The 18449-nt window shown below is 33.4% G+C and overlaps 2 protein-coding genes across 9 annotated transcripts in view; both read right to left on the bottom strand.

Annotated features, from left to right (window-relative positions):
• Nucleotides 1-9539, bottom strand: part of LOC123564975 (polycystin-2-like) — a 33863-nt gene extending 24324 nt beyond the window's left edge. For 4 of the 7 annotated variants that reach the window (XM_053537622.1, XM_045358933.2, XM_045358932.2 and 1 more), the window contains exon 1: nucleotides 9009-9538. In XM_053537622.1, coding sequence (XP_053393597.1) covers nucleotides 9009-9258 — 250 coding nt within the window. In that variant the 5' untranslated portion in view covers nucleotides 9259-9538. Of the gene's footprint in view, nucleotides 1-9008 lie in introns of all 7 variants that reach the window. The other 3 variants (XM_045358928.2, XM_045358929.2, XM_045358930.2) reach the window with 1 other exon arrangement.
• Nucleotides 9540-12364: 2825 nt separating this feature from the next.
• The window catches only part of LOC123564976 (VPS35 endosomal protein-sorting factor-like), a 29140-nt gene continuing 23055 nt past the window's right edge, over nucleotides 12365-18449 (bottom strand). For both annotated transcript variants that reach the window (XM_053537620.1, XM_053537619.1), the window contains exons 22-27: nucleotides 18278-18417; nucleotides 17639-17804; nucleotides 16576-16694; nucleotides 15807-15953; nucleotides 14965-15096; nucleotides 12365-14316 (exon numbers count right to left, since the gene is read on the bottom strand). In XM_053537620.1, the coding sequence (XP_053393595.1) occupies nucleotides 14998-15096; nucleotides 15807-15953; nucleotides 16576-16694; nucleotides 17639-17804; nucleotides 18278-18417 (671 nt within the window). In that variant the 3' untranslated portion in view covers nucleotides 12365-14316; nucleotides 14965-14997. The remainder of the gene's footprint in view (nucleotides 14317-14964; nucleotides 15097-15806; nucleotides 15954-16575; nucleotides 16695-17638; nucleotides 17805-18277; nucleotides 18418-18449) is intronic.

The raw sequence follows: 18449 nt of genomic DNA, 5'->3' as shown, positions 1-18449 counted from the left end.
TTGTGTCCTATATCATTTATTCTTCGCCGCTAATTCATGTGGAGAAGTTGGCAATTACTTGTGGAGAACATGGTTTATATTTGATTAAACATGAAACTTGAATGAAATCTTGCTGTGGATTCTCTCTTTAAATAATAATTTTAATATTGAATATTATTCAACAACCAACATTTATATTTCAAACTAAAACCAAGTAAAAGCACACTGGCCAGGAATATGATTTGCATCTTTGATCTGCATTGAGATTAATACCATCACCCCCTACCCCATTTTAAAATTCTGGATTAACTGGAAATGCTAGACAATGGGGTTTTGACTGGTATGCCCAAATTGTGAATTAATAAAGCTGCAAGTGGTTGTTCAACTTCTTACTACTATAAATCCAGGGTTTTCCCTAGGAAATTTATTTTGAGGGACATCATGTCCCCCCCAAATTTATTTTTCTGGAAAAAAGAGACTATTTTGGGGGACATGTTAGGATTTGCTTGAATACTTTGATACTCTTTTGGGCTTTTAATAGTTTAAATTGATTGAAATTAACTTTTAATTAATTTGAAAAATTGTTTTTTTTTTGGAAAACTCATGCCCCCCTTTGCTAAGAAAAGGGGGACATGGACCTCGAAAAGTGGTAAATTTACCACCTTTTTGGGGGCTAGGGAAAACCCTGTAAATCCCATCTAAAACCTGACTTTTCAAGACTCTGCAGGCCTCGACCTTAACTTTTTTCAGCAGGTCCACCAACTGCTGAAATCTAGGAGAGCTGCCCAGACTTTAGTGCACCTCCAATTCTATCACATAAATTGTGATGTTGTAGACGTCGTAACTTCATATGACTCAAAGAAACAGGACTTATTTCTAAAATAATTAAAAATGGAAGACTTTAGCAATCTGTTATCCCGAAAAATAATTATTTTGAAAAGTGTCCCAAAATATGGACACAATAATCATCATCCACCCGACGTCGACCCATGTTGAAAGTGAAAAAAAAAAACATTAATAATTATCGGTAATTATTCTGATGATAAACTGAGTAATTAGTCTTGTTTTCATCATCAATTAACACCCCCTGAAAGAGCTAAAAGAAGTGTGTCGGTTATCATGGCATCTGAAGTGGAGATCAATGCGGTATAGTTGCCCGAGATTGTCATGGCATTACGTCATGTTTTCGCGCCATGTGACACATCACTGTCTGATCGTACTTTCTCGATTCCTTAAAGTGTTGAGAAGAAATCAATAAAAAAGTTTTTTCTTTATCTTTTTTTAAAAGCGAATGTGCAATATCCCGAATAAACTGACATGTAAATGTGTCGTGAACGATGATAGTGGATAGCCTACCTCTGTGACCTATTTGCCCTCATGGAATTTACATTATTGTTTGAAAAGAATATCTAACAAAGTGTTGTGTCAAAAAATACATGTACTATGAATAATTTAAAACTTATTAAAATCCGCAACAACATCATACTGCTTTATTTTAAAACCACATTTATATTTACGTTCACGAGGTCACGTAACCTATTCTGCCGTGCTAACAGAAATCTGTTTGCCAAAAATCGTTTTACTCCATGTATTTAAATTGCTGCCGCTTTTTCATTATTTAAGATTTTTTAATTGTGTTTTTTGTACATTCTGGTCAAGAGTCTGAATTTTATTACCATAGTATGTACCATTTATTTACTTTAAGAAAGAAGTAAATAATCAAGATTGCGCTGTTTGAAATTTTACAAAACATTATATGAAATTCTGATCGTTTTTAAAGAATTTTGCCTACATTCCTGTCGATATCTTATTAAAATTGTTATAGAACTCAAACTGTATTAGTTCTCAAGCGGTGTTGAAAATTTGAAGCGATTACATTGAAAAATGAATGCACCACACGCGTTTATTGTGTCAAAAGTAACCGCGATGTAAATAAGATATTACGATAGGGCGCACGTGTTTGTGGAATGGAAAATTACCAGCATGACGTTTTGATATTTTTACGATTCGCGGGTAAATTCCAGTCAATCCAGGTAATTTTGCCTGATGTATTAATTTCTCAATTTGGTAAAGTTACCACGAAAAAACCACTCGCCCGATCGGTGGAGTAGTCCATTCGTGCAAAGAGCTATAAAAATAATAATATACTTATTTGCAAAAATATGCGGCCCGATTTTACCGCTAAAAAAGTTTAGGGTCGGCGGTAAAAAAATAGGGTAGGTCTGGCCACCGGAAACAAACAATTTTTTTTTTTTAGGCCTAATGACAGGCAACTCCATAAAAATCTACATGACCCCATGGTTTTAGTGATCCATTTTTCCAAGGAGTGCTTTCCGAAACTCACACTTGTGGATCAGAAAGGTAGACAACTGTTTGACATAAAAAGTGGGGCATAAAAATTTAACCTCTAGCATCTCCTATGATTTACACAAAAAATTATGGAATAAATATATTTCAAATACTGGATAGGCTGGACTAGACCGTCACTATTTCTCACAAAATCACTTGCCCAACATAACAGGCCTAAAGTTTTAGATCAGCAGCTTGCTTCACAGACTGAGACTTTTAAATTTTACATTTTATGTAGATAAAACTGTTTCAATCTTCTTTCTTCATTTTGCATTCTTTCTATAAAATTTTAATCAGCCTAAATATACATAAAGAATGTAAATTAGCAGATAAATTGCAGCATTGAACATTGCCCTAAATTTGGTTATATTTTATCAGCCTTTTAAAACCTGTGTCTGACAATAATATAATAGGTGACCGCAGAATTCTATGGCTCAGTTCTTTATCCGTATTTGATCTATGCTTGTTCAATACATATTTAAAGCCTTTCAATAGGCAAAATGTTTACATGTACAAACTATTGACATACTGAAAAACTGGGCTATGAACTTGCATGATGATTAAAAAATTTCAAATTCTTTGACAAAATAAGTAAATTAATGATTTATAAACCGATATAAATTGTTTGAAATTATTTTTCTTATTTTTATCAATCTTGTCCAAAACAAAAATACATTTAAAATTAGGTTATTGCTTTAATAAGAACTTTATTTCTACAATGTTATGTGCGTCAATATTCAAATGTAGCAAAACATATGAGCCGTGCCATGACAAAACCAACATAGTGGGTTTGCGACCAGCATGGATCCAGACCAGCCTGTGCATAAGCGCAGTCTGGTCAGGATCCAGCTGTTCGCTTTCAAAGCCTAATAGAATTAGAGAAACTGTTAGCGAACAGCATGGATCCTGACCAGACTGCGCGGATGCGCAGGCTGGTCTGGATTCATGCTGGTCGCAAACACACTATGTTGGTTTTCTCATGGCACGGCTCATATACAGAATTTTTGCCTGTTTTATTCATTTTCTAAAAATGTGAGATATCAAATTCTGGCTATTCCTTATTTACTTCCCTAAAAAATATTTACTTAGCATTTAACACTTACATATTTTGGTTTTGGTCCCCAGTGTATTTTTTCTTAATATTCATAAAGTGAGTCTGGTAAAACAACTAAGTCCAAATTATAAGAAACATGACTTTGTGTAGTTTTTTTCCTAATTTGGTCATCATAAACCTCAAAAAAGTCTTCTTATTTTCAAAAACCATGTAATATAAATAAGATGCAAATTACAGACTTGGATTACTCTCATTTTTTAACTTTTCTTCTTCATGTTTTTCTTCAAATTTTAAGTCATCTCATATTCCCCAGATTGTCTTTGAAAGAAAAAAAAAAGGCCTCAGTATCTAAACGGACTGAACCAGCATTAAACTAAGGTCTAATTATTAATATATTCCCCTTTTTGTCTTCTTACGAACTAATCTTTATTGGTTTGTCTGATACGGCCTTCTTTTTTTAATAACATTTCAATCACCTGCGTATGTATAAAACCCAATTCATTAGACAGAAATCAATGTTTCAAGAAATGCTTTTCAAAGGCTTCAAAAGTTGCCACTGACAATCAATACACCAGGGCTTAAAACCAACTCCAATATCCTGTCCCAGCCACTGAATCTAAAATACAAAATCAATAGGGTATCCTACCTGTGGGGCTAATCAAACAAAGGCATATTGTCAATTATTCATTACTTAGCAGAAAGTCAAACTAGGCTATGGAACGGAATAAAGTCCTGATGAATATTTCATGTGTTTTTCTGTAAACTAATCAATTTGCTGACGTAGGTTGTAAAAGAACTGAAATATTGCAGGAAGGGTATCTAAGAACTTTAAAATATATCTTAGGACTGCAAATGAGAACAAACAAATAAAACCCACTTTACTACTGTACCTAAATCTAAATATAAACAGTAACATCTTTAATGACCAAGATATACACATAGTTACATTTCCATCTATATTGTAATAAGGTGTCTGATCCACAAATAGGTAAAATTTCAATGCCTGGTGACCCCATGTTTTCTGGTATCATTTGAAAGAGTTGTGTCTGCTGAATAAGAATTAGTAAATTATACCATAAATAATATGCAAGAGTCATTACAGTCATATTTTTGGACTGCGAAATGATAAATATTACACTGTAATAACTGGATTTTTGTTGAAGTATCACTGAAGACTATTACGTAAAATAAGAGCTGTCACTAATGGTGACAAATGCCCCCACAGCGCCTTGACCTTTGACCTGGTGACCCCAAAGTCTGTAGGGGTCGTGTACTCAATAAGTACTATCAGCATGTGAAGTTTGAAGGTCCAGGGTGCAGTGGTTCGCGAGTAAAGTGCCTTCATGCAAAAAGTTAACGTTGTGACGAACGAACGAACGGATGGACAGTTGAAAACTAATATGCCTCCCTTCGGGGGCTTAAAAATAAAATTCTGTAACATATTTTCATCATGTAATTTATATTTTCTTTTTCAGTACTTAGACAATACACTTTCAAATGATACAAAAATTGTATGAGCTTACCAGACATCAATATTTGATATATTTTAATAGCACTGTTATATTAAACTTGCTTATTTGTGGATCGGATTATACCTTAAAAGTTACTGTATGATATATACAGCATTATACATTTTGAAAAAGAAGGTACTGATAGATTTTTTTGGAGAATTTCAAAGACTGTTGTCAATATCTCATTCTGGTTTGTGATCTTACAGAAAATTAAAATCAGTCAAAAACTGTTTCAGTTTTATTAAATCATACGCCCACCGCTGCTCGTATTATAGTTATACTGAACTAAATAAAAATTGAAAATTCTGTACCACAAAAGATACCCCAAGGAACAATGAGTTATTTCTTAATTTGACACTGCTTGCGGAAAAATAAACTACTTGTGATCCTAAAAAATTGCAATCCGTAAGGAATGATCTACTTGTGGTCTGTATATAACTCACATTCAGAACTAAGTATTTAGCATTCATACCTTTGCCCTGCAAAATTTCTAAAATGGACTGGTCCATCATTCAATTTGGGCAGTACCATTTATTATATACGAATGGGTGTTCACTGTTCATTGAAAATTTACTGGCTGAATAGCGAACAGTGCAGACCATGATCAGCCTGCACAGATCTTGGTCTGCTCTGGTCGCAAAGGTAAAATCTGACACTTGCTACCAGCAGGCGAAAGGTTAAGCATTTTAAGTGCTTAAGTTTGGCAAATTGTAGTATAGCAACACCAGCCTTTCACAATGTTGTTAAATGAAATGCTAATCTTATATAACATTATAAACTGATACTGGCTGGCAAAATATTGTTGACAGTGAAACAGGTATTTCAAAATTAAATCAATTAAATATTTTCTTTCTTAGAAGTGTCATTTTTCAGGTGACACTGGCATCATTACAGTTCTACAGTGTAACTTCCGAAAACCGAACGACCTCCGGACCAGTCTAAAAGTTCGGTTTTTGGAAGTTTCCTGAATTCTGAAGTTTAAAAGTTTGTAGGCGAAGTAGACTTGGTGCACAAGAGTCATTTTTTCTTACATGTAGGATGAAGGAGATTAGTCCTTTTTGATTTTACAATTTAATTAAAAGTAAATGATAAATTAATTTATTAATTAATTACAAACATTAAGGATAATAAATACATAAATGACAAATATAAAAGGAACCACATATCTTAAATAATAGCATTTACGCAAATATTTTCCACTTACATTTACCATCTTTGGAGTTCGGAGTTCATCGACATTTCATTAATGTTGACAATTGCGTAGTTTAACTGATGTAACTGAATGAACTAAAATGCCTATCTTTCTTTCGTTCAAACATTAACAAAGTTTTTCACACTAAGATATGTAATTTATCACGTTTTCATAATATGAATACAAATAAAAATAATCACTGATTACTTGCTTACTTTGCATCAAATGATCATTGTGATTATCTAGCTTGTCAAAATAAACGCGGGCTGCTGATTAAACAAAAGAACATGTTGACAGCCTTTTTTGAGTTACAGGTGACATTTTAATCCAGCAAAAATTTTGCTGTTCGGTTTTCGGAAGTCAATTTTAGTGTTGAAATATAAATGGTCCTTCAAAAATCGTCCGGTTTTCAGAATTCGGAAGTTCCGGATTTCAGAAGTTAAAAATAAATAGAAATAAGAACAGAAAAAATCGGGACCTTGACATGTTCTAAGAAGTGGCCAAGAAACGGATACTGGCACTTAAAATTTGTCTTTTTACACCAAGACAGTAGATAAAATCAGCACATGACTTTTATCTCATGAAAGTAAAAATTTGAAGAACATTAATCTTTGTAAGTGTATATTTGAACAGTTTTTACATTAATTACATTTAATTTCTCAAAAGGTCAGTGTAGCTACTACCATGCTTATAATCTGAATGAGTCTGGATATCGTTAGACTGACAGGAAAACAACAGTTGGTCTTTCATTATTAGAATGTATTACTTAAATTAAGAATGCACTTATTTCCTACCAGTCTATGTTGGATGTCTGCGTGCTAATTTTAGAAACCTGTGGAGATTATAACAAGACAATCACTTGCTCATTGCCATCTGCACTGGAAACAAAATATCCTGGGCATTTTGACAGTGACTTTTGTAAACAATTAGCCAGAGTCTAATACATTAAATAGATACCAGTGTTGACAAGATTTCAGTTGTTGCAGATTTTAAATGTTTCTAGCTGAAGGTGAACTTTGACGGCAAGCTCTGAAGTTTGTTTAGATGTGGGGAACTATGAAATATTCACACAGGTGAACAAAATACTCCAAAAAAACTGTGGTTTAACCTATTACATTTTAATGTCAAGTTTATCAAGCCTACCAGTATGGAAATATTATCAAATTTACACACAAGTTCATTATATACGATGTTCAGTGGCTACGCAGGGACTCCTACTACTGGCTATCCAAGTTCAATTCCCAGTAACAGCCAATATTCTGACTAGTGTTCAGTGCTGAGTGATTCACATAAACTGGTACTGTTTCAAGCAGTATCAGCCTACACTAGATGCTGGGAGGTAAATATGACACCTGCCATGGGCTCGACTGCAATAAGTAAAAATATTTCATCAATTCCAGCTGGAGCCTTTCATTGACAACCCATGTTACTCAAGAAACTTCACCTTTTCTGAACCAGATCTAGGTATAGCGAGACAAATGATGGTCATGTCGATAATTTTCTTTATGAGAAATCAAACTGGCACAAAAAAGAATTAAGATCTGACAAAATTATGTTAAATTGTGTTGTGACAAACTATTTTCCTTTTATAATAATTAGGGTATTTAATATGTTTACCACACATTTGGTGCCTATTACGAAATACAACTAAATAGGTGCATATGCCTTGCAGTCATGCTGTTAAGTTTGTTTTTAACAATATTTTTTTCTGCTGAATTTCAAATATAATTCATTGAAGGTTTCGATTATGTTCATTAATAATTATTAACAGTAATTACTTATAATAAATTAATCGGCACAGAATAGCGTATTCATTTGGAGTTCCTTGGTTATTTAGGTTTCAGAATAAAATGTAAACAGGTAAATGCTAGTAGATGTAAACCATTTAGATCCAAGTTTTAAATGAGTACTGATCAAGTTTTATTTGATATTTCATTTTTCTACAAAATTCTAGACGTAAATAATCCTAAATCTCTGGAAAAAGGTCCATACCCATAGACAACCCCTAACAGTCTTGTCTAGCGGTACAGAATTGTACCTCTAGAATCAGTTTCTAGAGGTATGGAGTCTGGACAGACTTCCAGAAAGTCGTCGGTACTACGGACATGACCGGAAAATTTTGATGTGGTCCACTGTTTCTTAATCTGGATGCGGTCCGACTGACAGGCATTTATTGTATCCCAAGAACCACAACATCTCAGACAACACATCAAACATGTCAAAACGGTGTCACTAACATATGCAGAACCGGGAAAGAAACGTAACTTAATGCCCGACAATCGTAGTGGAAAGGAAAAAAATTATGTACAAAAATAAGAGGGTTGACCGAACATTTAACAAGAAATGGACTAAAAATCACACCTGGCTCATATATGATGGAGAAAAGCATTGACATTTTTTCAGTCCGGCATGTTTTTTTTTCCGGACCAGCAGATTTTTAGGCCTTGCTGGACTGAATGTCCGGCCATTTTTTCCAACTTTCCTTAAGTCTGGGTATGGATCCGTACCCTAGACACCTCCATTTAAATATTTGAAAACCGGTACAAGTCTGAGCAATATTACCCTTTTACCATATTGTTGTTAAAATAAAAATAAATTTTACATCTATTCAATGTCAATCTAATTTCTTAAACAATCAACATTATGCTAATAAAATCAAGTCAAGTCAAAGTAATATTTATTTACAAAGTCAGCGAGTATCAACAAATATTATTTGAAATAACATAAGCTCTAATGAGCTTTTTACACAGACTTAAAACAGTCTTTTAACTGCGAAATACCATATTCAAAACAAAACAAAAATGCTGCTTGTACTAACATTTTTGTCCTGCTTTAATACTGGCAAGAACAATAATTAGCTCAACCATCACAATCAACACTTAAAAAAAAAATTCATAGAAAAAAGGGAAAATCTCATACTTACATCTTATTCCACCGCCAATTTTAGCAAAGCAGGACTTTGACTGATTTTTTGAAGTAGTAGCAACCGCAGATGATTTGTTCTTGTCGCCACTCATGTACACAGAGTCATCATCCATTGCAGAGGGGCTCAAATCTGGGTCATCCCGAACCCCAGGATCCTGACCAAAGTCAAATTGAATATCCGGTCTTGCACTTCCATGATCGCCCCAAGCAAACTTCGACTGTGACTGGGCACTAGCTGGCCGCGCCATCAGCAAGCAGCTTGTCTAAAAGAAATTAAGTCTTGAAAAAAAAGTTCCAAAACTTTACAAAGTGGGCCAAAGTTTGTTGACACTAACAACGGCTCAAGTTAATTATTTTGCACTGGAATGTAGATATTTAACGTCTCAAATGGTTCTGAGGTAGAGCTCTGCGTTCCGGCACCTTTTATTCAAAGACAATATCGATTTCTCAGATGAAATTTCCAATCAACTGACAACACCTTCGAGATTCCATTGATTTTCAGAACTATGACGTACAGCCGCTGATGGTATTGAAAAAAATATTAAAATCAACACCAGTTCTTTTAAATAAATATGAGCTTAAAACAAGTTTTTGAGATTAAAGATTACAAATAATAACATGGAATATTATATTTGTCTTCCAATATGCAACGAATTTAATTCAAATTTTACTTAGATGTAAGCAGCTTTTGAAAGAGCGCCAATAAATCAAAGTACATGAAACACTACTTTCAAAAATCTTTTTCATATTGACATCAACTTGTCTAGTGAGATTTTTGTCCCTTCAGACTTTTTTCATACGTCAAATAATGAATTACATATTGAAGGACATGCAATATTCATTTTTATATGAATATGCAATCTCTTAACATTATAAGAGAAGTTTTTGCATATTCATATAAAAATGAATATTGTCGTACAATATGTAATTCATACTGAAGGACAAACTCTAAGCTAACAAAGTTTCTAATTATTTTTTATTAACGATCTTGTACTAGAATAGATCTTATACATCTAATTATGAGACCTTATAAAATGTATTTTATGGTTAGATCGAATTACTCCCCTTTAAAATTTAATGAGATTGTAATTTACAATCATTTATACTGGTGTGAGGTTCCAATTATTTACATCAGGTGCAAAACTTCCCATGCTGAATAACAATCCTGTGAAGTTTGATGACTCAAGTTCAAATAGGCCTACTTTCCGAGATATATGCACAACACCAATTCAGACAGACTGGACTGACAAGGGCGTGCACCCCTCCCCACCCCTTTCAAAATTTTGGGGGCACAGTAAGAAAATTTGTTTGCTTTACATGATTGTAAGCTCAAAAGTATTCCACCAAGTGAACACCATAATTCACATTTTCTCTCATGCCTGTGCCATTCCTGAAAATATTGTTGCATATGGAATAAGTATTAATTGCAATATATTGCACTGAATTTAAACAACCAAAATTTAATATCCTCTATATCTTCCTAAAATATTCATTTCAGAGGTGTTGGAGGATGCATCATTTAAAGGCATACATGCAGTCTTCTGTCAAACCATCATGGAGAATACACATCTTGCTAATTAAGGATGGAACTTTATAATTTTGTGATTTACTGATCACCAAGTTGTTTTTCTGTTGTTAAAACTTTGCTATTGTTAGTATAATTGTCATTAATTTTTATCTTTTTAACTACTGTCCTTGTTATCATCAAACTTAACAAGTGTTGGTCTTGGTAAGGATCCGAGCAGATACCTGTAGTTTAAGATCAGGTATCCCAAAGGTCAATGTCACTGGGGTCGGATATTATTATAGTACTGGTCGAAGTTACATGGCAAGCTTCTCAAATGCACTATTTTTTCTTACTTACTGTCCCTATAATTATCAAATATCACTTAAGCACTGCATGATCTTGGTAAGTGGGCAAAACATATTTTGGTTTAAGGTCAGGTAACCGACAGGTCGAAATCAGATTTTTAATAGCCAGGTGGTTATCGTTTTATGCAATACTGTATATTGCAAGTTCTTAAATTATCTTATACTGTTTCTTCAAATATCCTTCAACCCCCTCCAATTTAACCCATCATTACACCAACCCTCCCATCCCCACATTTTCCCCACTGAACTAAGTATACTTCATACTGCCATACATAAAATTGTTGTTTTTTTTTACATTTCTCACACTAACTACTTATTGAGGATATTTTTTGTTTCAGTGTAAAATTGAAATATTTTTCTTGAGTGAACACAAAATGCAATATTTTCACAAGCAGCATAGCCAGGAGTGAAAATGTTAGATATGGTGTTCATAAGTGGAAGATATTTTGATCTTACATGTAAAACAAGCAAATTTTCTTTTTATTTCATGTTGTGACTAAATTTACCCATTTTATAGTTTCTTATTCTATCTATCCCTCATATCCATCCTCTATTACACCCTCCCCAACTTTCTTATGTATTTCTTTACATTTCTCATGTAGTACATGTAGAATAGAAGCCTGAACATCATCTAGATGCTAAGCTTTGCTGCTTCTTTATCCCATTTGTATTTTGTTTTCTCATTAAATTTTGGCATTAATCAGTTGTTTTTATAAGATTTTTGGAATATCCTTAATTCTATTCCATTTTGACATAATATTGCTATGTACATTCTGACACATATTAGTTTTATATTATCATTATTTACATTTAAAAATACCAAATTCATATCTTATAGCTCTTGTTGAAATCAGAATTAGTTCAAAAGGTAGAATATTCACAATATATATGCTACTTGTGAAATAGAAAGGACTATTTATAACTAAAACAGTACTTTCATCTTTATTTTCGGGAGTTAATCCTCTTAACCCTTACCCTGCTATATTTCTATAATGAACTTGTCTATCTTCCAACTTGGACAGTACCATTAACTGTTAAAAGGGGTGCTAACCAAAAAGATACTGGCTGAATAGCGAACAGTGCAGATCATGATCAAACTGCATGGATGTGCAGGCTGATCATGATCTACACTGATCGCAAAGGCAGATCCAATTGTGTCCAGCATGGTAAGGGTTAAAGAATACCATGAATATAACTTTAAGAAATTCCAGATTTTACAGTACCTACATAGCTAATCAGATGAGCTCTAGGTCTGGAACTGATAAACACCATACAAATAATTGTGACATATGCACATTTAAAGAAATCATTCGTCCTCCACCTCTGATTTATTGGGAAGTTGGCAATTACTTGAGGAGAACATGTTTGTACTGGTACAGAACCAGGAACACTGGTTAGGTTAACTGCCTGTCGTTAAATAATTGAAATATTGTTGAAAAATGACCTTTACCCCAAAACAAACAAACAAACAAAAAACCAAAGAACAATTAACAACTTTATATTTTTTTTTATATATTACTCTTTTGTTTTATATCTAACAATGTTGTATTCACATAATATAATAAGCATATAATTTTTGATAACAGCATTTAGAAAACGCACATAACTCTACATTTAGCATTAGGTACCATTTTCATATTTTCTTTTATCTTCTTGCAGGTTCATAGAAAAAATCAACTCATAAGAAATAGTGAGGAGTATTTTCAACATCTAGAAATCGAAATAAAATCCTGTAAGAATTTTGCCTGTCAGAATCAATAATCAAAGTGACTAAAGGTCTGGACAGGATGGTAGATCAAGCTCTTCTAGATTATATAAAGATACCTAAATGTGTTTATACAGTAATAAAAATACCCTTACTCTTCTCATTTTTATACCGTTATTTCAGACAAACAAAATATCTTTTTTTTTCTATTTTCTTTTCAGAATATAAAGTAACTTAAATCATTTATTGCACATAATTTTTGGTTAAAATACAGTATTTTCCTAATCTGGTTCTAATTACATAAAGTTTTGGTTGTAAAAATTTAGCAAATTTCATAATGGGTGCTTATTAAATAATTTTGGTGTAAAAAAAATCAACACATTTCAAAAATGATGCTGATTACATAATTTTTGATTAAAAATACAGCACATTTTCAAAAATGGTTCTAATTATTAAGATGAGCCTATCTGAGGAAAAAATTGGAAAACAAGGATGGCAAAACAGTTCAATTGTATTAGATCCCATCAAAATAATTTGCAAGTGTCCAAGAAGAATGACATGCTTAAAAAGTATTGTGCCTTAAACTAAAATTTACAACTATAATGTCCTCCACAGTCTCGGATCCAGGTGTAGTTATTTTTATCACAGCTCATATGCAAATACAGTCGAAACTCGGTATCTCAAACTCGCTTACCTCGAAATTCCGGTTTAGTCGAAGAAATTTTCAAGTCCCGTCAAATTTCCTTCTTCATATATGTAATTCAACTTCGGTTACGTCAAAATTTGACTTACCGCGACTCCGGATGTGTCGAAAGGGATTTTCAGTCCCGTCAATAACATTTAAGTGCATTGTAAACTCGGTAAGTCGAAGTGAGAAAAATATGCGATAAAATTTTGCACATGTCATTAAATGTGGTTGGTTTTTAACACATGTCTATGCTTTTGCCTAACCAGAAAGCCGCGATGCCGACATATCAAAGGTGCGGTGATTATCAAAGTAAGATGACGTCATCCTTGTTTGCGCGTGTCATAATGATAATTGTTTGATTTAAACATTTAATTTCTTTAATCAGCAGACATTTATATTTGAGACGTTGTGAAAATTGCTTTTAATTTAAACTAATGAATTGATTGGTTTGACCAGTTGGGATATTTAATAAGGATTAAGAGGTAATCGCGATGAGACTGTATAAAAATTAACTTCTTGGAGGAAAGCATCATTCGTTCAAAATGTCAGATCGAAATGCTGTCAATCCTCTGGGAAAGAAATGTAGTACAAAAAAGAAACTTGACTCAAAACATTGAGGTTGGTACCATTTTTATTCTTCGAAAAACTTAAACTTTAATAAACACGAACTGTACGGAATCGTGTACGCGTAAATTGCCGATAGCATATACACGGCATCAAGGAAACTGTTCTGATTTTTCATTAAATCTGTTCATAATGTGTACTCATTTCGTCCATATACGTCCCTTCTTATAACTCGAATTTCGGTTATCTCGAAATAAAAAGCATGGTCCCTTGAAATTCGAGATACCGAGTTTCGACTGTACTTGTATTAGTACTAGAGTGGTGTTGATCTGTCAGAAATACAAGGAAAACCCATGCTGTAACTGTAGTCTACTTGTAACTTACAAAACTATTGCAGCTTTCACTTTCAGTACCCATACAAAACACGGAAATGATAATCATAGCAGAGAGTTTAGTGTACTTTATTAATATATAAAACAAGAGCTGTCAGAGGACAGCAACGCTCGACTATTCAACAGCCTTGTCGACTGAATGAATACGAAAGTCGAAAAAGGGGCATAATTTTGTAAAAAAGCAAAATAGAGTTATGGACCTGTGCAATGTAAGTCAGTTTATCACAGTGAATAAGTGTGTGAAGTTTCAATCCATTCCCACAAGTGGTTACTGAGATACCAGCTTACATACAAAACCTTAACCAAAAATTTCTAAGTCGAAAAAGGGGCATAATTTTGTAAAAAAGCAAAATAGAGTTATGGGACCTGTGCAGTGTAAGTCAGTTTATCACAGTGAATAAGTGTGTGAAGTTTCAATCCATTCCCACAAGTGGTTACTGAGATACCAGCTTACATACAAAACCTTAACCAAAAATTTCTAAGTCGAAAAAGGGGCATAATTTTGTAAAAAAGCAGAATAGAGTTATGGGACCTGTGCAATGTAAGTCAGTTTATCACAGTGAATAAGTGTGTGAAGTTTCAATCTATTCCCACATGTGGTTGCTGAGATACCAGCTTACATACAAAACTTAACCAAATCGGGACGCGGACGCGGACGCCGACGCGGACGCCGACGCGGACGCCGACGCATGGGCGAGTCCAATAGCTCTACTATTCTATGAATAGTCGAGCTAAAAAAGATTTTCTCATTCACAAAGTTTGTTGGCTAATTTGTATTTTCTAAAGGCAATTTAGAAAGAAGATCCTGGAACGCTCTACCATCTGGAGCCGATGCTTTCATCTTTAAAGATGCATACACCATTCTCTGAAAGAAGAAAAAAAAACCTGCTTATATAGCATGACATTTAACAGAGCGCATATGCTGAAAGGTATGCATGAACATTAATTTAGCATTATTTTCTTCCTTTTTCAAAATCAATCTTCCCAAATCGTATATCCATCTCTAAAAATCCTGTATCAATGTCCTGGAATCTTATTTCAATCTCTCCAACTCCTATATCCTGTATGAATCTCCTAAATCCTGTATCAAAATACAAGACTTTCAATCTAATTTAGTTTTCTGTAGGGTCACTGTGTATAAAATCAGGACAATATGCCTTTTTCACTTTAGTTTGGTTGGAAAGGATTTATAGTCAACACACTTAAAAATTTTAATACCTGTGTCACATTCAGTATATCCATGTTATACAAGACTTGCATTTTAAATGCCATTACCGTGTATATTTAAACTTTTGATCAGGGCCCAGTTGTTCCAAACTTTAACAGACTGTTAAACTAATTGCTTGTTAAATTTTGATTCAAAATACTAGACTTGGTTAGAAACAGAAGTAAGAAGTTTTAATTTTACTGTGAAGGACTTTTTAGTGGTCATAATCCTTAAGTCATACATTTGTTTTTCTAAGTTTTCTAAAATGTCGAAATATTACTCTAAAAGTCAATCAACCATTAGCTTAATCAGCTGTTAATATTTCTAACAACCGGTTCCAGATGTTTACATACAAAAATCAAGCATACCGTTTGTTTATGATCCGCTTGATTGCTTCTGTGAACCAGGTTCCATAAATTGACCACCAAATTTTGTAGATTCTGTCGTCCTATATCACCATGATTTACAACTGTGTTGAACAATTCCAGAGCTAGTTGAGTCTGACGTTTCTGAGTCTAAACAATAAAGTTTTTAGTTAACAATGCACAAATCTTACAGTGAAAATACTACAGTTTACATACATGCAATCATGCTGTTCTTTATTCTTTAAAACAACCTGGTCTACTGCTTTATTTAAATTTGACAATGGCAACACTAATCATCCGAGCTGGGTTTTTTTATCAGTTTTTTGTCACAAATCAGTAATACTGTTAAAAAAGTGTATAATTTAAGAACGTGCAACAGTCTTTTACTTCAAAGTTAACATTTACAGTTTCTTATAAAATTAATATAAGGCATCTTCTGGTTTTAATATCATAATGTATTTTAGTCCCGATACATTACTCTAACTGTGGGGGTCCTATACAGTATGTAAAAAATCAAAACAAATATCCCAGGCAGGACTAAATACCATTTAGCTCCAGTATACAGACCATTCATTAGAAATATAGAAAAGGAGCAAAACTCACAACAGGGCCTAAATTGATCAATGTTACGGCCTGAATCTTAGAGTTTTAAAATGCTAAAATTTCTTTTTGCTCTGTCAAGTCTAGTTTCAAACTTTAAACATTGATAAGTATTGGCCCAGTATTTAGATCACCCTAAAATTCAGTAAAAAATTCTAATAAAAATAATTACCTCTGGAGTTGTTAATGTTTTCAAATGGGCAAGAATTTCTTCCACAAGAGTTGAACATATACCTCGTACTTCATTTAAATATTTTGGATCAGAGGCATATAAACTATCATTGGAATCCACTGAAAATATATAAACCACAACACCAGTTATTAATAAGTATTCTCACTATATAACACTAAAACTAATTTTACACTATAACATAATATAATATCAGAAACATATTTTATTTCAATGAAGATAAAATTTAAAGATTTTTTTTTTAAAACAAATATTGTAAAATAATGTAAGTAGAGTTCCATTAACGACAAAGTATTTCATGGGAAATGTATATCAGCAGAAATATTACTTAAAGATACCTATGCTTATCTTTCACTTACATATTTTGTCATTAGATATTAACTTTATATGCAGAAAAGAATACTTTCATCAAGTACATTTAAGGTGTTCTGCATGTTTGATAAACCAGAAGTAATGGCATAATGCCATTTACCCAGAAAATGTAGAATAAAGCCTAGACTCAGTATACGGAAATGAAAATCGTTTGAAGAAATAATAACCTGTAAGTAAATTTAATAAAGCAGGCACTTTACTGGATTTTTTTTATCCAAACGTGCTGAACCATCTTCACTTAGCTAAGTTTACAATACTGACTATGTTCAGCTGCATTCACAAATGTCACGTAGCAACATTTTTTTTAGTAAAAATTAATTCTTGCAGCTAACTGTACATCAAAGTGTCTAACACGCAAAACAGTCTGTATCATATAAACACGTTTATTTCATGTTTAGTAATGTTTATACAGACTCTGTGGAGAAAGTGTTCAGTTTTAAATTTTGGGTATAATATACCTTTAAGCAAGACTGAAGTAAAATACTTCCCTCAGCTAGAACAGACAAAATTTCTAAAGGTAATGATATAAAAGTTATACATCTTTGATGTCTCTAATTTTGATTGATACTTACATATGAAAAGAAGTGGTAAGAAATTACAACTCGATGAAAACATATAGTTAGTTCAAAACAAAGAAACGAAAACCCTTTGTCCAAGTTCTGCCAATACCTACCTTTGTCAATGTGATATGGAAATGTTTCCTGGCAAGAAGCTGACAACATTGCCAGAACTCTAGTATAAACAACGACCTTAGCATCAGAATTAGGTTCCCATGTGTAATTCTGTAGTATATTTAGTAGGCCTCTAAGTAGGTATAACACACTGGAGTCTGGGTTGTCCTGTAATACAAATTATTCCGATTTGCACAAACAATATCATTTTTTCTAAACTTTAGAACTATTATATAAAACAAAAATTAAATTGTACACAAGTAGAGGATTTCAGGTATTGAATTTAGATGATTATTCAGCATTAACAAGTGAGCCATGCCATGGGAAAACCAACATAGTGGGTTTGCGACCAGCATGGATCCAGACCAGCCTGCGCACCCACGCAGTCTGGTCAAGATCCATGCTGTTCACTTTCAAAGACTATTGTAATTAGCGAAACTATTAGTGAACAGCATGGATCCTGACCAGACTGCGCGGATGCGCAGGCTGGTCTGGATCCATGCTGGTTTCAAATCCACTAATACTATGCTGGTTTTCTCATGGCGCGGCTCAAGTCATGATGCATGTTTAGCATCAGCAAAACAATATACCCTTCCTTCTTCGAAGGGGGACATAATAACTGAGTATAACACTAGACTTACTGGTACAACTAACAGGGTAGAGACAAAGTTACTGATAAAATCAACGAGGAATGGTTCAGAAGACCTGTGTTTTCCTTCCATCTCCATTACACGTGGAACTTCGGGGATCAATGATACTGAAGCCTTGAAAAATGCATCACCTAAAAATATATGCAACATAACTGATAATGCA

Source organism: Mercenaria mercenaria, chromosome 2, assembly GCF_021730395.1.
Source record: "Mercenaria mercenaria strain notata chromosome 2, MADL_Memer_1, whole genome shotgun sequence".
Lineage (NCBI taxonomy): Eukaryota > Metazoa > Mollusca > Bivalvia > Venerida > Veneridae > Mercenaria > Mercenaria mercenaria.
This window is presented reverse-complemented; position numbering and strand designations above follow the sequence as displayed.